The sequence below is a fragment of the Equus caballus genome, chromosome 11, assembly GCF_041296265.1.
Source record: "Equus caballus isolate H_3958 breed thoroughbred chromosome 11, TB-T2T, whole genome shotgun sequence".
Taxonomy (NCBI): domain Eukaryota; kingdom Metazoa; phylum Chordata; class Mammalia; order Perissodactyla; family Equidae; genus Equus; species Equus caballus.
The window spans coordinates 47,494,073-47,507,595 of NC_091694.1; the positions used below are offsets into that span (position 1 = coordinate 47,494,073).

At 43.3% G+C, this 13,523-nt stretch overlaps 1 protein-coding gene across 6 annotated transcripts in view; it reads right to left on the minus strand.

Annotated features, from left to right (window-relative positions):
- Positions 1–13,523, minus strand: part of ITGAE (integrin subunit alpha E) — a 65,920-nt gene that overhangs the window by 44,703 nt on the left and 7,694 nt on the right. For 5 of the 6 annotated variants that reach the window (XR_002811660.2, XR_001377446.3, XM_014727998.3 and 2 more), the window contains exon 2: positions 4,534–4,654. Coding sequence is in view for 3 of the 6 variants with exons in the window: in XM_014727998.3 (XP_014583484.1) it covers positions 4,534–4,654 (121 nt within the window). In the remaining 3 variants the exon portion in view is untranslated. Of the gene's footprint in view, positions 1–3,592; positions 3,749–4,533; positions 4,655–13,523 lie in introns of those variants that run through there. The other variant, XM_070226442.1, reaches the window with a different exon arrangement.

Sequence of the window (13,523 nt, forward strand, 5' to 3'; positions counted from 1 at the left end):
TGCCTGGAACCCTCGCCTCCCACTCTCCCCTAGGCCAGCTCCTTCTCATTCCCAGGCCTCGCTTAACTGTCACCTCCTCATAAGTGCTTTCTCCAACCAGCCCCACCTCACAACCCAGTTACTCTGCTTCGCGTTACCCTGTTTTATTTCCTTCTCAGAACTTGTCACATCTGATAGTATCCTGTGTACGTGTTTATGTGCTGATTATCATCTCTCCCCAGACTGTAAGTTCCCCAAGGATCGTGTCTATCTTGTCCACCAGGTTATTCCCAGAGCCTGGAACAGCGCCTGGCACAGAGCGGGACTGAGTAAATATTTGTTGAACGATGACTGAACAACAGTCCAGGCAGCAGGTGAGGGGGCTAAACTGGGGCAGGGCTGAGGGGCAGAGAGCAGGTGCAGCTGAGCTCTGTGGACTCTGCAGCTGAGCCCCTAAATTAGGTCATCTGCTCAGCAATGCTGCCTCTCTCCTCAGACCCCTCCCAGCCTGGGCCTCAGCCCCAGGCCCAGCACCTCATTCCCTGCTCCCCTATGAAGGTAGGCTCAGAACTGGGCTCCACCCCAGAGCCCCGATTGGGGTGGGTGCAGGCCTGGAATAGCCTCAGCTCCCCTTCCTCCTTCAGGTCTTTGCCCAAGCTCCTTCTTCTGCCTGCAGTGCCTTTCTCTTCCTTTTCCTGCAGAACAGTCAAACACCAGCTCCTCAGGAAGCCTTTCCAAAAGAGGGAGCAACTTGACCCCTCCAAGCCCTCCAGGTGGCCCTGACTACTGGAACCCACCCCATCCCTGGCCTTTGTTCCCACCTAGACTGTAAATTCCCAAGAGATTACCACGTATAGCTGCACAGGCTGTGCACTGCAGAACCCAAGATTACCATTCATATCACAGTCACACAGTGCCATGGCCTGGAGCACAGTCTGAGCTGCCTCTGCTCCCCACCTCCTTAACACCCTCCCCCCTGGTGGGTGGTCTCTTGATCGCGAGGTTTGTTGACTGAGTGACTGACAAACTAACTAAACAACTGAACATTTCACCATCAGCTCACAGACCCAGGAACCCTATTATACCCCGGGCTGGGTACAGCCCGTCTCCTGCCTTAACCAGCTCTAACTTTTCTCTGTTCTCAGGGTCTATTCTCAACCCTCCCTGGGGGAGAAGGCCTTCTTTATGTTCCACTCCATTCCTCCTGCAGCAGCCAAAGCCAGGATGCTGCCCGCCCTGGCTGTTAGATCTTGGGGAGAAACAACATGAGAGAGTGGGGGGCACATCATCCTGGCACAGGGAGCGTGGTCTGTTCCTCTCTCTGCGGCCCCGGGAGGCTAGTAGCCCATTTCCTGCCCCGTGCAGCAGGCCCGCAGGCCCCTGGGTTCCGTGGGCTCGGGCTCCATCATTTGCGGTAGGAACTCGGCAGTACCTCCCACCACATCCTCCCGTGAGCCCCCCTCTGCTTCAGCAGGTACTGGGGGAGCTTCTCAGGAGCCCAGCTGGGCTCTTCCTCCCACCCCTCGACAGGCTCAGAGCTTCAAACTCCCGTCATCTATCGTGGCCTTTCGGCCTGGCTTCTGGAGGAGGGAGGCAGTTCTAAAAGTCATTTTGATGACAAAAGGGGAAATTGGGACGTGTGTTGGGGGTGGGGACTGGACAGGAGATGGTCACGAATAACTCGGACTGAAACCCGGCCTTTACAAGCACGTGGAGCAATCAGAACGCTCGTGCACTGCGAAATTTGGAAAACGAAGGCTAACCCAACACATAAACCATGATCCAACAGTTCCACTGCTGGGCACATGCCTGATAAAGGAAGCTCTGGTCCATCAAAAGGAAGTGCAGGGCAGTGCTATTCACAAGAGCCCAAGGAAACTGCCCAACACCCATCATCAGAACCTTCACCCGTGGAAAACTCTAGCAACAGAAGGAGCATCATTGCCTCAGGCGACCCCATGGATGAAACTCACAGACTGGATGCTGAGGGAGAGGCGCCTCATGCAACAGAGCACATACTGTATGCTTCGATCATCACAAGTTCAAGAACAGGCGAGACTAATCCTTGGAGAGGGAGGTGGGGGCAAGGGTTAATTCTTGCCAGGGGGTGTGCCTGGAAGGGAGCACACAGCCTGGAGGGGGCTTATGCGAGCTGGTAATACTCTGCTTCTTCATCTGGATGCTGCTTATACAGGTGGTTCACTTTGTAAACATTCACTGAGCTGCATGCTTATGATCTGTGCATTTTTCTATATGATACATGTTAATGAAATTTTACCAAAACAGAAGAAAACAACAAACACCGACCTTTAAATTATCTTCTTGCAGCCAAAAACTCCCCAACAACCTTCTCACCACCCCTCCCTGCTTCAGATCCTTCTGGCCCCCTTAACCCTTGTGCCTGGGTGACTAGGCAACACCCACCTCCCCCATGTTCTTTCTCACCACGCTCAGCTTCAGCCACCCGACATTTTCTCAGTTCCTTGACCGTGCTCAGGCCAGCTTCCAGGCTCTGACCAAGCTGTTCTCAGCCAGGACTTCCCCCTCCTAATTCCTGCTCATCCCCCCAAGTCCAGAGTGGATACACATCCTCTGGCTGAAGGACACACCTGCCTCTACGTCCTCAAAGCACCCTAGATGTCCCTACCAGAGCAGTCATCACTCCTCTTGTCACCACCTGACTTGTCTGTTTCCCTCATGAGCCTGGGAGTTCCACAAGGGCAAGAACTGAGTCCTCTTCCCTGTCTTATCCCCCAAACTTTGCCTGGCACTCAGTGGATGCTCTGTAAGTACATGAATGAATGAATTGGCCCTGCCCTCACCGTTTTAATCTAATGGTTACCAGCCTCTTCACTGTACAGATAAGGACACCACAGTCCAGGAAGGGCTCCAAGCTTGCTTGGCTGGCAGAGTCACAGCCCAAGGCCCAGGGCTATGAAGCTGCCTCAGGAGCCACCACTGCCCACTCATCCTCCACAAACAGAGCTTGCTCTGCTCAGTTCCGGGAGATGCGGAGCTCCACTCAGCCAGGAACACTGAGTGGCTCACCTGGCTCTGTCCTAAAGTCTGTCCGGAACCTGGGCTCATGGCTCTGGTGTGCTCTGTATGAAGGAAACCCCTGACCACTGACCAGAAGGAAAGCAGCAGGGGTGGGGGCAGGGAGGGAACCAGCCTGGGTCAGGGCCTGAGCGAGGCTGGTCACAGACAAGCACAGAAAAAGCCCTGTGACCATGATGAACAAAACAAGGAGAAGAGAGACTGTTCTAGAATAAGAGAGACTAAAGAGACACACCAACAACATGTAACAAATGAACCTTGACTGGATCCTGACTTCCAAAGAAAGAAGTTCTAAAGTCATGTTGGTGACAACACGGGAAATTGGACTGCGTGTTGGATATCGTGACCCTTCACTCCAGCACTTCCCCTAAAACTAAGGACAAGCTTCCACATCAGCACACCACGATCACTATCTGACATGAGCAGGTGCTCCACGTGCATATTTGCTGAGTGAATGACCGCTGTATCCATAATTCCACAGCCTGCCTTTTTCACATTAATATGTTTCAAGATTGATGCAGGATAATAACCACTGCACACAATTCATTCATTTTACCTGCTCTTAGTATTGCATCAGATGATTCATCTCTCACTTCTTCCATGTTGCTAATGGTCACCATCTCCAGTCTTTCACTATTCCAAACAATGACACAAGAAATGTCTGTCCATGTGCCTGAGCATTCCTCCAGGGTTGGCATCTGGGAGTGGAACTGCTGAGTCAGAGGCCACGTGCATGCGCAGCTTTACCTGATATGGCAACGCTATTCTCCGAGGTGCTTCTACGAATTTACACCCCCACAAGCTCCTGTTTCACCACATCCTTACCAGCAGAATGTTGGCAGATTTAACGTTTTCTGCTGATCAAATGGGTGCATACAGATGATATTTTTAAAATATAAGGTGATGTTTATTGAGCTTTAATTTGCCCACAAACTGTGGTAAACCCTTATGTGCCTTAACTCAAACAGTCTTTGCACCAACCCGGTGAGGTAAACCAGCAGCCCCATCACAGGGATGAGAAACTGAGGCTGGGGGTTGAGCGCCTTGCTATAAATACAGAGTGACGCTGTCTCTGAACCGTGGCTACAGACCCGCAGCCTGCCTCTCAACCACTACTTCTCCCTCCTGCCTCAGAGTTTCCATCTCTTCTTTGGTATTTTTTGTTACTGTCCAAAACTTCCGTATTGAGCATGTGTTATTTTATAAGGGGCAAAAGAGCCTTACTAAACTTTATTTTAAAGTAGTTTTTTCAGTGGTCCCCACCCCTGGCAGTGACAGGAGAGGCCAGGGTGGGGAGAGGGCCCGGGGCTTGGTGGACTGGCCTGGTGCTCACCACCTCTCTCTCTCTTCTCTCTCTCTCCTGCACGCCCTTCTGAAAGTGAAAGGAGATTCTCCCCAGACTGTGGGGGTGGGGTCCTAAGGCCTTCTCTGGGGCTTTCTCAGGCTCCCTGCAGGCCCCCTCGATTCTCACGCACTCGTCTGCCGGGCCCCACTCACCAGGTCTGGTTGGTGCTGGTGTCTTGGTGCAGAAGGGAGCTGAGCACGTAAGGCGCGCCTCCCTCGGGAGTCACCCAGGCCCAGGCCACATCCACATTGAAGGCCTCCAGGGGAGCCAGGCCTGTGGAGAAAAGAGGAATATTTAACAAAGTCACCTGTTGAGGCCGTGGTTGGGCCTTTTATGCCCATTATTCCATCAAATCCTGCAGTGTCATCATCCGCATTTTACAGATGAGAAAAGTGAGACTCCCAAGGATCTTTTTTCCATGGGAATACGACTGGAATGCAGGTGTTATCTCACCCACAGCCCCTGATTTTCTTACTAAACCAAGCTGTGTCAGCACTGAGACCCCCCTCCTCCAGGAGGCCTTCCCTGGTTCTCCCCCAGAAGCACTTCCCACCTTATCACACCTCCCTCTGTGCACTTTCTGTACCTGTCCCGTAGCACACACCCATCACTGTGTCTTGTACCAAAGTTAGACTAGACTATGAGGCCCAGGGATAGGGTCTGCATATATTCTATGCATGTACCCTCCATCAAATGACCCAAGAGAAAACCTATGTCCTCAAAAATACCAACATGAGAATGTTTATAGCACCTTTATTTGTAATAGTCCTGAACTGGAAATAACCCAAATACCCATCAACTGGGGAAGGGAGAAACTCACTGTGGTATATTCAGACAATGGAATACTACTCGGGAGGAGAAAGGAAGGAACAAGCAACACACACAACAAGATGGGTGAATCACAAAAATCATTATGCCGAGTGGAAGAAGTCTTACCTAAAAGAGTATCTACTGTGTAATTCCATATACAATGTTCTAGAACCAGCAAAGCTAATCTATAGTAAGAAATACTGCCTGGGGAGGGGGATTAAATGAGATGGGACAGGAAGTTACTTCCTGGGGTGATGGAAATAGCCTGTATCCTGATAGGAGGTTGGATCACAAAGGTGTGCCCATTTGTCAAAAACACATTGAACGGTCCAAATAAAATGGGTGAATTTCACTGAATGCAAGTTTTACCTAAAAAAAAATGTACAGGGATGAAGTTACTGATGCCTGCAATTTACTTTGCAATGCATCAAAATATAAGACGCCTTAATGGATGGAGAGATGGATATATAGTGATGGACATATATGGATAGATACATGTAGATGGACATATATATTTTTGTATATATAAAATATATAACATATATGTAAATAAGTATTATATATATATAAAATAGGTACATGATAATGCAAATGTAACAGAATGTGGACAATTGTAAAATCTAAGTGTGGTATGTGATTGTCCACTGTACAATTTTTTCAACTTTTCTATATGCTTGAAATTTTTCATTAAAAATTTTTTTGGAAATACTGACAGATTGCCCCCCATGGAGGCTGTGCCAATTCACATTCCAACAACAGAAGAGGAGAAGGTCTGTTCCTTGCAGCACTGCTTGAACTGACTGTGTGCAGACCTTTTCATCCTTGGTTTGTTTTTTTTTAAAGAATTGACACCTGAGCTAACAACTGTTGCCAATCTTCTATTTTTTTTTTCTGCTTTTTCTCCCCAAATCCCCCCAGTACATAGTTGTATATTTTAGTTGTGGGTCCTTCTGGTTGTAGCATTGGGACGCCACCTCAGCATGGCCTGACCAGCGGTGCCACGTCCACACCCAGGATCCAAGCTGGCGAAACCCTGGGCCGCTAAAGCGGAGCACGCGAACTTAACCACTCAGCCACAGGACCAGCCCCTCATCCTTGTTTTTTTGTTCCAAAATTGTTTTTCAATTATGAGTGAGATCAAGCCTCTTATTACAAGTTTGTTTCCTGACTATTCATATACATTAACCATTTTATGAGCTATTTTTTTTTTTATTCATTTGTAAGAGCTTTTTGTATCCATAAGAAATTGTCAATGTGTTACAGATATTGTTTCCAATTTAGCTGTGTATTTGGCTTGCATATGATATTTTCTTCCCAGGTCTGTGTTCTGTATGTAGTCAAATTATTTTTCCGTTATGACTCTTGAGTTTTGTGTTATGTTTCACCATTAAGAGATTATGTTTTTTAATTCATTCATGTTTCCTTCAATATTTTGTTTGTTCCATTTCTTATGTTTGAATCTTTGATTCATCTAGACTTTATTTTTGCATGTGGAGTGAAATAGGGATCCAGCTTTATTTTTTCTTCCCCCAAATGAAATTGTCTCAACATTATTTCTTGAAGAGCGTATATTATCCCCATAGATTTGAAATACCACCTTCATCATTCTCAAAATTTTCATATGCATTTGGGTCTCTGTCACGACTCAGTTCTGCTCCACTGACCTAGTCACCTCTTGCTTGGACATGTTCATTAGTCTCCTGATCTTTCTCTTCCAAGACTTGTCCCTCTGGATACCTCCTCTCCATACCAGCTGCCAGAAGAATTTTTTTTTTTTTTTTTTTTTTTTTTAAAGATTTTATTTTTTCCTTTTTCTCCCCAAAGCCCCCCGGTACATAGTTGTGTATTCTTCGTTGTGGGTCCTTCTAGTTGTGGCATGTGGGACGCTGCCTCAGCGTGGTCTGATGAGCAGTGCCATGTCCGTGCCCAGGATTCGAACCAACGAAACACTGGGCCGCCTGCAGCGGAGCGCGCGAACTTAATCACTCGGCCACGGGGCCAGCCCCCTGCCAGAAGAATTTTTAAAAGCATGGTCTGATCATGTTACTCCACTGCTTAAAATTCTAATGTATATTTACACACAAAAAAGGCAAGCAGATGTTCAGTCCACAGACTTATCTGTTCAATTACTGTTCAATTAACAACTTTCTGCCATAATGGCTCTTGAAAAGCTATACCAGTTTTTGGATAACTCTCCTTTTTTCCTATGGTATAATGACTTTTTAATCCCTGAATATAACAAACAAAGATGCAATGATATTCTGACATCACACTTTCAGGCAAAAACACATTCGTCAACTTACTTTATACAACAGTTTCTAGCCCAACAATATCGTACAAAACAAATGCGCATTGCTTACCATGTTTGGATAAACCCAAAATGCTTTGTTTTGCAAATGCATGCCAACTGAGGGGGCTGAAGACACAGTATTTTCTGATTCGCAATCTTTGAGTGCACAAGTTATTTCCACGTGTTTTGAAGTGCTTTCAGGGTTAGTATTTGTTTTGTCCTCAAGGTATTTTTCTGTGCTATAACTTTATTTTTAAAGGTAGTTTGAGTGCAAGATAGACATGAGTCTCCAAAAGGTTGAAAAGCAAGGACAAAACAGTGCAGAAAGAAAAATGAACCTTCTCAAGAATGACTCCCTCACACCCACCCTCCACTACCCACCATGAACTCTTCAATTTCTCCTTTAAGGAGGACAATAAACCTTCACTACAATAAGCTCTACCTGTAAACTGTATTTTTATATTCAAATTATTATTTTTTTTTTAAAGATTTTATTTTTTCCTTTTTCTCCCCAAAGCCCCCCGGTACATAGTTGTGTATTCTTCGTTGTGGGTTCTTCTAGTTGTGGCATGTGGGACGCTGGCCCAGCGTGGTCCGATGAGCAGCGCCATGTCCGCGCCCAGGATTCGAACTAACGAAACACTGGGCCGCCTGCAGCGGAGCGCGCGAACCCAACCACTCGGCCACGGGGCCAGCCCCTCAAATTATTTTTTCTAATGTAAACTTTTTTCATTGGTCAATCAGTAAATTTTCCATCAGTAAAAATTGTGTGGGTATTGGGTTGGATGGAATGCATCACAATTTTTCCATTGAAATTGATGGAAATATTTTTTTCCAGTTAATTTTTTTTCACTTAGCTGTAGAAATTTTAGGAATAAATTTAAATCATTAGACAAAGGATAGGTTTACAGACTATTTTATCTTCTCTATAAGGAAGAGAAGGAAATACACACATACAAAAATGTTGTTCTTCATTCACCGGGAAGATATAACAATTTTAAGTCTGTATGTATCCAATAACATCACTTCAAAATATAGAAAGCAAAAATTGACTGAATTAAGAGGAAAAATGCAAACATCCACAACCAAAGTGGGAGACTTTAATGCTTTAACAAACCTTTCACATTAGTTATAAAAGCAGACCAAAAAAGTCAGTAAAGATATAGAAGGTCTGAACAACACAATTAACAAGCTTGATCTAATTAACTAACAGAACACAGTACCCAACAATGGTAAAATAAACATTTTTTCAAGAGCACATGAAGCATTTACCAAAATTGACCGTACGGCTGAGTCATAAAGCAAGCCTCAATAAATTCCAGTGGAGTGAAATGGTTCAGACTATGTTCTCCGATGAAAGTGGAATTAAACTAGAAATCAATAACAAAAGAAAACTAGAAAAATCTGAACTTCTTGGAAATTAAGTAATGCACTTCTAAGTAACCTAGGGTCAAAGGTGAAATACAATGGAAATTTTTAAATACTTTGAACTGAATGAGAATTAAAGATATGACAAATCGAAAACTGGGCATACAGTTAAAGCAGTGCTTAGGAGAAACATACCGCCTTAGTGCATATGTTAAAAAAGGAGGAAGGCAGAAAATCAATTAGCTAAGCTTCCAACTCAAAAAGCTAAAACAATAGCAAATCAAACCCAAAGAAAGTACAGGAAGGAATGAAAATATGAGCATATATCAGTGAGACAGAAAACTAACCTATGGCAGAGAAAATCAACAAAGCTAAAGTTTGTTTTTTAAAAACAATAATAAAACTGATAAACTTCTAGCAACTGATCAAGAAAAAAATAAAGAAACCACACAAATTACCAATACGAATGAAAAAGAGGCCATCAGAATAGATCCTAAGAAGTAATAAGAGGATAGTATGTACAACTTTATACCAGTAAGCTGTGACAATTTAAGTGAAATGGACAAATTCCTTGAAATAAATATTTACGAAAATTGACAAAAGAAATGTAATCTGAATAATCCCATATAAAAGAAATTTAATCCATTATTAAAATAAAAACCTTAGGGGTCGGCCCGGTTGTGAAGCAGTTAAGTTCGCACGTTCCACTTCCGCGGCCCGGGGTTCACTGACCTGGATCCCGGGTGCAGACATGGCACCGCTTGGCAAGCCATGCTGTGGCAGGAGTCCCACATAGAAAGTAGAGGAAGATGGGCATGGATGTTAGCTCAGGGCCAGTCTTCCTCAGCAAAAAGAGGAGGATTGGCGGCAGCTGTTAGCTCAGGGCTAATCTTCCTCAAAAAATAAATAAATAAAAACTGTAGGAGGAATTCCAAGCCAGAGGGGCTTCACTGATGAACTGTTCCAAACATTTAAAGAAGAAATATTGATCTTCTACAAACTGTTTAATACTGATGTGTGACAAAAATTCATAGCAAGCTAGGAATAGAAGGGAATTTCTTTAATCTGATCAAGAATATCCACAAAAGTCCTTCAACAAACATCATTCTTAATGTTGAGTTATTGAAAGCTTCCCCCCCCCTTTTTTTTTTTTTTTTGAGGAAGATTAGCCTACCACAGCATGGCGTGCCAAGCGGTGCCATGTCCGCACCCGGGATCCAAACCAAGTAGTGCCATGTCTGCACCCAGGATCCGAACCTGCAAACCCCAGGCCGCCGAAGCAGAATGTGTGCACTTAACCACTTTGCCACCAGGCCGGCCCTGAGCTTTTCCCTTAAAATCAGGCATGAGCACAAGGATGCCCAATCCTACCACTTCTATTCAACATTTTACTGGAGGTCTTTTTTTTTCCCCCCCCCCCGAGGAAGATTAGCCCTGAGCTAACAGCTGCCGCCAATCCTCCTCTTTTTGCTAAGGAAGACTGGCCCTGAGCTAACATCCATGCCCATCTTCCTCTACTTTCTATGTGGGATGCCTACCACAGCATGGCTTGCCATGCGGTGCCATGTCCGCTTCCGGGATCTGAACAAGTGAACCCCAGGCCGCCAAAGTGGAATATGTGCACTTAACTGCTGTGCCACTGGGCCAGCCCCTACTGGAGGTCTTAAAGTAGTAAGAAAAGAAAAAAAACATAGGGCATAAAGATTAAAAAGGAAAAAAACTGTCATTATTTGCAGATAACATCATTGGGTAGATTGAAAAATCCAACAGATCCACAAACATTGAGAATTAATAAGTGCCTTTACCAGGTCACTGGATAAAGAGGCAACATACAAAGAACCACTGGACTTCTATAGACCATCAATGATAAAATAAAGGATGAAAAATTTTAAAACATGCCATTAACAAAAGATATAAAGAAATCAAACACCCAAAAATAAATATAACTAATGATATACAAAACCTCTACATTTAAAACTGTAGAATATTGGGAGAAATTAAAGAAAATCTAAATAGAGAAACAGATCGTGCTGATGAATTAGAAGACTCAATATTGTTATCGATTATCACTATATTGATCTATAGCTTCAATAACAGCCCAATCAAAACCCCAGCAAATTATTGGAGGGGAGGGGATGTTAACAGGTCGATTTAAAAATTTATATGAAAATGCAGAGAGCAAGAATAGTCAAGGCACTCTTGAAGAATAACAAACCTGTAGGACTTACACTATCATTTACCAAGACTTATTATAAAGTCATAGTCATTAAGACAGAAGTATACTGGCACAAGCTTAGACAAATAGACAAAAGGAACAAAAGAGTCCAAAAGCATATGGTCACCTGATTTATGTCAAAGGTGACAGTGAAGAACAGTGAGGAAAGATGATCTTGTTAATAAGTGGTGCTGGGTCACTTGGATATCAACAGTGAAAAAAAATTACTCTTGACTCTTCTCTCACATCGTATGCAAAAAATCAGTTCCAGATGGAGTGAAGATTTAAAGTGGATTTAGACGGATTGTACATCCAAACATGGAAAATAAAACAATAAAGCTTTTAAGAGAAGACAGAGGACTTTGGAGCAGACAAATATTTTTTAAACAGGACACAAAAAACACTAACCGTAAAGGAAAGAATTGATAAACCGAACTTCGTTAAACTTAAGAACTTCTGTTTATCAAAAGAAACCATCAAGACAGTGAAAAGGCAAGCCACAGAGTGAGTGAAGATATTTGCAATGCAAACATCTGATGAAAGATTTATATCAGGACATGTAAAGAATTCTTATAGATCAATAAGAAAAAAGGTATGCAAGCCCACAGAAAAATGACATTTCACAAAAGAGATGATCCAAATGGCAAATAATCACATGAGAAGGCACTCGCTAGACTTCTGAGAAAGGCAAATTAAAACCACGACGTGACACCATTACACAACCACCAGAATGGCTAAAATGAGAAAGACAATACTAAGTTTTGACAATGATGTGGAACAACTAGAACTCTCAACTACTGCCGGTAGGAGTGTAAACTTGTACAACTCCTTTAAAAACCATTTGCTGGTGTCGATTAAAGCTGAGAATATGCATAACTCATGACCCAGCAATTCCACTCTTAGGCATATACCCAACAGAAATGTGTTTATATGTCCACAAAATGACATGTACAAGAATGTTCATAGCCTCACTATTCATAATAACCCTGAACTGGAACAACCCAAATACCCACCAACAATAGCAAGGATAAATAAGTTGTGGTATAGTCACCAATGGAATACTCTACAGCAAAGAAAATAATCTACAATAAGGTGGATGGACCTCATAAACACAGTGTTGAGTGAAACACGCCAGGAATAAAATAGAATATACTGTTAATTCCATTTATATAAAATTTAAAACAGGCAAACTCATCTATGGTATTATAGGTCAGGAAAGTGGTTACCTTGGGGGTAAGGTAGTGACTGGAGGGGATGACAGAGGATACTTCTGGGGTGCTGGTAATGTTCTGTTTCTTGAAACGGGTACTAGTGACATGGATTTGATTTAATTTGAGAATTCACTGATCTGAATTTGTCCGTTTTTCTGTATGTCATACTTTAAAAAACATTTACATTAAAAAATAATAATTGCAAGTGTTTGAGACACATTGAATATATAAAATTCCATGAGTTCATAATGATATTTAAAAGAAAGAAAGAGAAAAAAATAAAAACAAAAGGAATCAGAACACTGCATTGGCCACCATTGAAAGTAACAAGGGCACCATCCCCTTATTCTGAAAACTGACTAGTAAAGGGAAGGTGAGAAGGAATTTTCTTGCATTTCATACATAAACTGCATTTCAGGGTCACCAAATAGTCCTAGTTGATGAGAAAAAGTTCTTTACAGAAGAATTAGTACTAATGAATGTGGGAGGAATAATAGAAGCACAAAAACACAATTTTGCAAGCCATAAAGGAACACTAATTAATTCAGGCCATGATCATCGATGGATGAAACTACTAGATGGAAGTTTGATAGAGAAGTTTACCCTTAGGCTGACACCCCCTGAGCTCACCAGTTAAGCTTAGCATCCCCAAGAGGGGTCCCAGGCACATGCACCTCCTGGTGTGAGGCCCTGGGAAGGATACGGGGGCCTAAGACTCTGCATTTCTAACAAGTTCCCACGTGATGCCCATGCTGCTGTCCTCAGACCAGATTTTGAGTAGCAAGTCTTTAAAATACTTCAGCCAAGGAACCAAAAAGGGGGAGTGAGATAAATGCAGGAAGCATGGCAAAATCCTCATCATGGCTTAGACTATGCTCCCCAAAAAAGTTAGACCTGAATTTAACAAAGGCCTTAGCACTAACTTCCAGGTTTTGGGAAATTCAGGAGATAGAAAGAAAAATCACACCAAGAGGAAGCAAACACACAAATCCTGAATGACAATGTTCTATAAGACAAGCGACCAAGCTCTGCAATAAAGCAGAGACTCAAAAACACACAATCCCAAAAATGGGTGAGGGGGCCACTGTGGACTAAGAGGCATTACAACCAAAGGGAACGTGTGGACCTTATCTGAATCTTGATATGAACACACCAACTGTTAAAAAATAGACATTTGGAGACCATCAGGAAGAAAAGGATATGAACTGGGTATTAGATGATACCAAAGAATTATTGTTAATTTTGTTA